The sequence below is a fragment of the Penaeus monodon genome, chromosome 7 (assembly GCF_015228065.2).
Source record: "Penaeus monodon isolate SGIC_2016 chromosome 7, NSTDA_Pmon_1, whole genome shotgun sequence".
NCBI classification, from domain to species: Eukaryota; Metazoa; Arthropoda; class Malacostraca; order Decapoda; family Penaeidae; genus Penaeus; species Penaeus monodon.
The window spans coordinates 697261-699760 of NC_051392.1; the positions used below are offsets into that span (position 1 = coordinate 697261).

Consider the following 2500-nt stretch of genomic DNA (forward strand, 5'->3'; position numbering starts at 1 on the left):
TATATCATAGAAACTTAAACTATTCAAGATTCTGTGAGAATATACTAAATTGTGAATGGTTGAAGTAATGTATATATATACACTAGTGTGTAATATCTCTTTTGATATTTAGATAGAATATGCTGGAGAAAGAGGGACCAAGCGAGAGAAAGAATGTGCGTGCGTGCGTGCGTGCGTGCGTGCGTGCGTGTGTGCGTGCGTGCGTGTGTGTGTGTGTGTGTGTGTGTGTGTGTGTGTGTGTGTGTGTGTGGAGCAGTATAGATATTTAAAAATGAGAAAAGAGTGAAATAGATTAAAAGAGAAAGAAGGGTCATATATATATATATATATATATATATATATATATATATATATATATATATATATATATATATATTCCCAAGAATATCGAAACATGTAGCACTGTACATACACGCACACTCCACCTCCGGAACCCTTCGTTCGCCTCGGCTAACTCTCCCTTTCGCCCGCCCCCCCCCTCCCCCCTACAGCCCCATATCGTCCCCCCTGAGTTCGACAACTGCAGGCAGCTGAGTGACGACCTGCAGGTGGAGTGGCAGGCTCAGGAAGACGAAGTCCACATCAGACTCACGGCCAAGATGGACGAAGACCAATACATCGCTTTCGGACGTTCCCGATCTGATGAAAAGTGAGTATCAAGATGCGCAAGGATTAGTTTTCTCTCCGGAAAATAATGGAATGGAATGAAATTAGGTTTTCTTTTTCTTTCTTTTTTAGAAAAAGAAATGAGAAGGGAAACAATGAAATCAAAGATATGAAAATAACAGAAAGTAAAGCAGATCCTGAAGCGTTTGTAGTAAATTAGATTTTTTTCCCCTTTTTTTTTTCAAAAGAAAGACCAAAAAGGGTTAGAAATATTCCCTTCCATTTCTTTTCTAAGCAATATACTCAGAGTAAATAGTTAGATAAATTCTCAAGAATGATTTTCACAGTGCAAAGAAAACTGTAGCTGCTGTATGCTTGGTGTAGTTGATATATAAACATAATTCCCATTTTCGAACAAATCTCGCAAATAATGTAAAACGTACTTTCGTCATTTGTAAACCTACAAGACAAAAAAAATAATAATAATGACCAAAAAGTAAAGAAATAGCTTTAAAATGAGGTTAAACAAATCATGTAAATACTAAAATCCCAATTACCAGTAATAACATAATTTTCTTTTCTTTCCAAAGACCCGAAATGCTGAACAGTGATATTGTGGTTGCTTACTACGATCCAGACGATGGCTCCTTCCACGCCATAGACTACAGCGTCACAGCCAGATCACAGGTGAGATTTATTTTCTTTTTCGATATTTTTGTGATATAGAGAAAAGATATAATGAATTGTTGGTAATCAATGGGTGTGGTTTGAGTGTATGGAGAATTTTTAATTATTTTGTCTCACTTGAAATGGTTGTTGGTATGAAAGAATGAAGGAATAAGCGGTAGACTGACCTATGGAGACGTGATAATAGGTGCAAAGATATAATGAATTGAGAGAAAGAGAGGGAGGGAAAGAGGGAGAGAGAGACAGAGATAGAAACAGAGACAGTCAGACAGAGACAGACAGACAGACAGAAAGACAGACACACAAAGAGAGAGAGACGGAGAGAGATAGAAAGAGAGAAAAATAGAGAGAGAAAGCAGTATTTCCCAACCCTCAGTGAGAAAACTAACCCCCAACCTCTCCGTCCGCAACCCCTCCCCGCCTCCCCCACCAATCCAATAAGTAATCATTCTCCCCTTATCAACACCCTCACTCCTCGCTCTCTTTGACTCACCCACCTTCTTCACCCTCCAGTGCGACGGGACCTTCGGCGTGTGTCCCGACGAACGCATCAACGGCCGGAACGACGCCTCGGTGATCGGCGGCGAACGGCGGAACGGCATCACCTCCATCACGTTCAGCAGACCTTACGAAACGAACGACCAGATGGACATGCCGATCTCCCGCTTCTCCGACGCCATCACCGTCATTGCCGCCATTGGCCAGCTGAACAACCGCAAGGAGGCGAATTACCATGATGAATTCGTGACGAAAGGTGAGGGTGACGGGAAGGGCGGGCGGGGCGATGGTAAGAAGAAGGATGATGATGATAATGGTGATGGTAAGGGGAAAAAGGATGATGATAATGGTGATAGTAAGGAGAAAAAGGATGATGATAATGGTGATGGTAAGGAGAAGAAGGATGATGATGATAATGGTGATGGTGATGATGAAAATGATGGCGGGGGTAATGATAACAAAGGTGACGGTAATGATAATGGCAGATAGGAATGATAATATTGATGATATGGATGGTAATGACGACAGCTAAACAATAGGATGTGAAATAGTTTATTTCACAATATTTTTGAAGAGAGTAAATTTATTAAGCGGAGGGTAAAGACGTTACTGTAGAAATTGTGTGTTATTATTTTATTATCATAGTTATTATTGTAATGTTAACAGAGCTTTCAAAAAAGACCTTAGGGACATCCTGTATTACTTACGT

At 40.4% G+C, this 2500-nt stretch overlaps 1 protein-coding gene across 1 annotated transcript in view; it reads left to right on the plus strand.

Moving 5' to 3' along the window:
- The window catches only part of LOC119574911 (protein Skeletor, isoforms B/C-like), a gene marked incomplete in the record, with an annotated part of 124790 nt that overhangs the window by 111767 nt on the left and 10523 nt on the right, over window positions 1–2500 (plus strand). Inside the window, 3 exon segments of the mRNA XM_037922183.1 lie at window positions 503–649; window positions 1197–1293; window positions 1807–2047. Coding sequence (XP_037778111.1) covers window positions 503–649; window positions 1197–1293; window positions 1807–2047 — 485 coding nt within the window.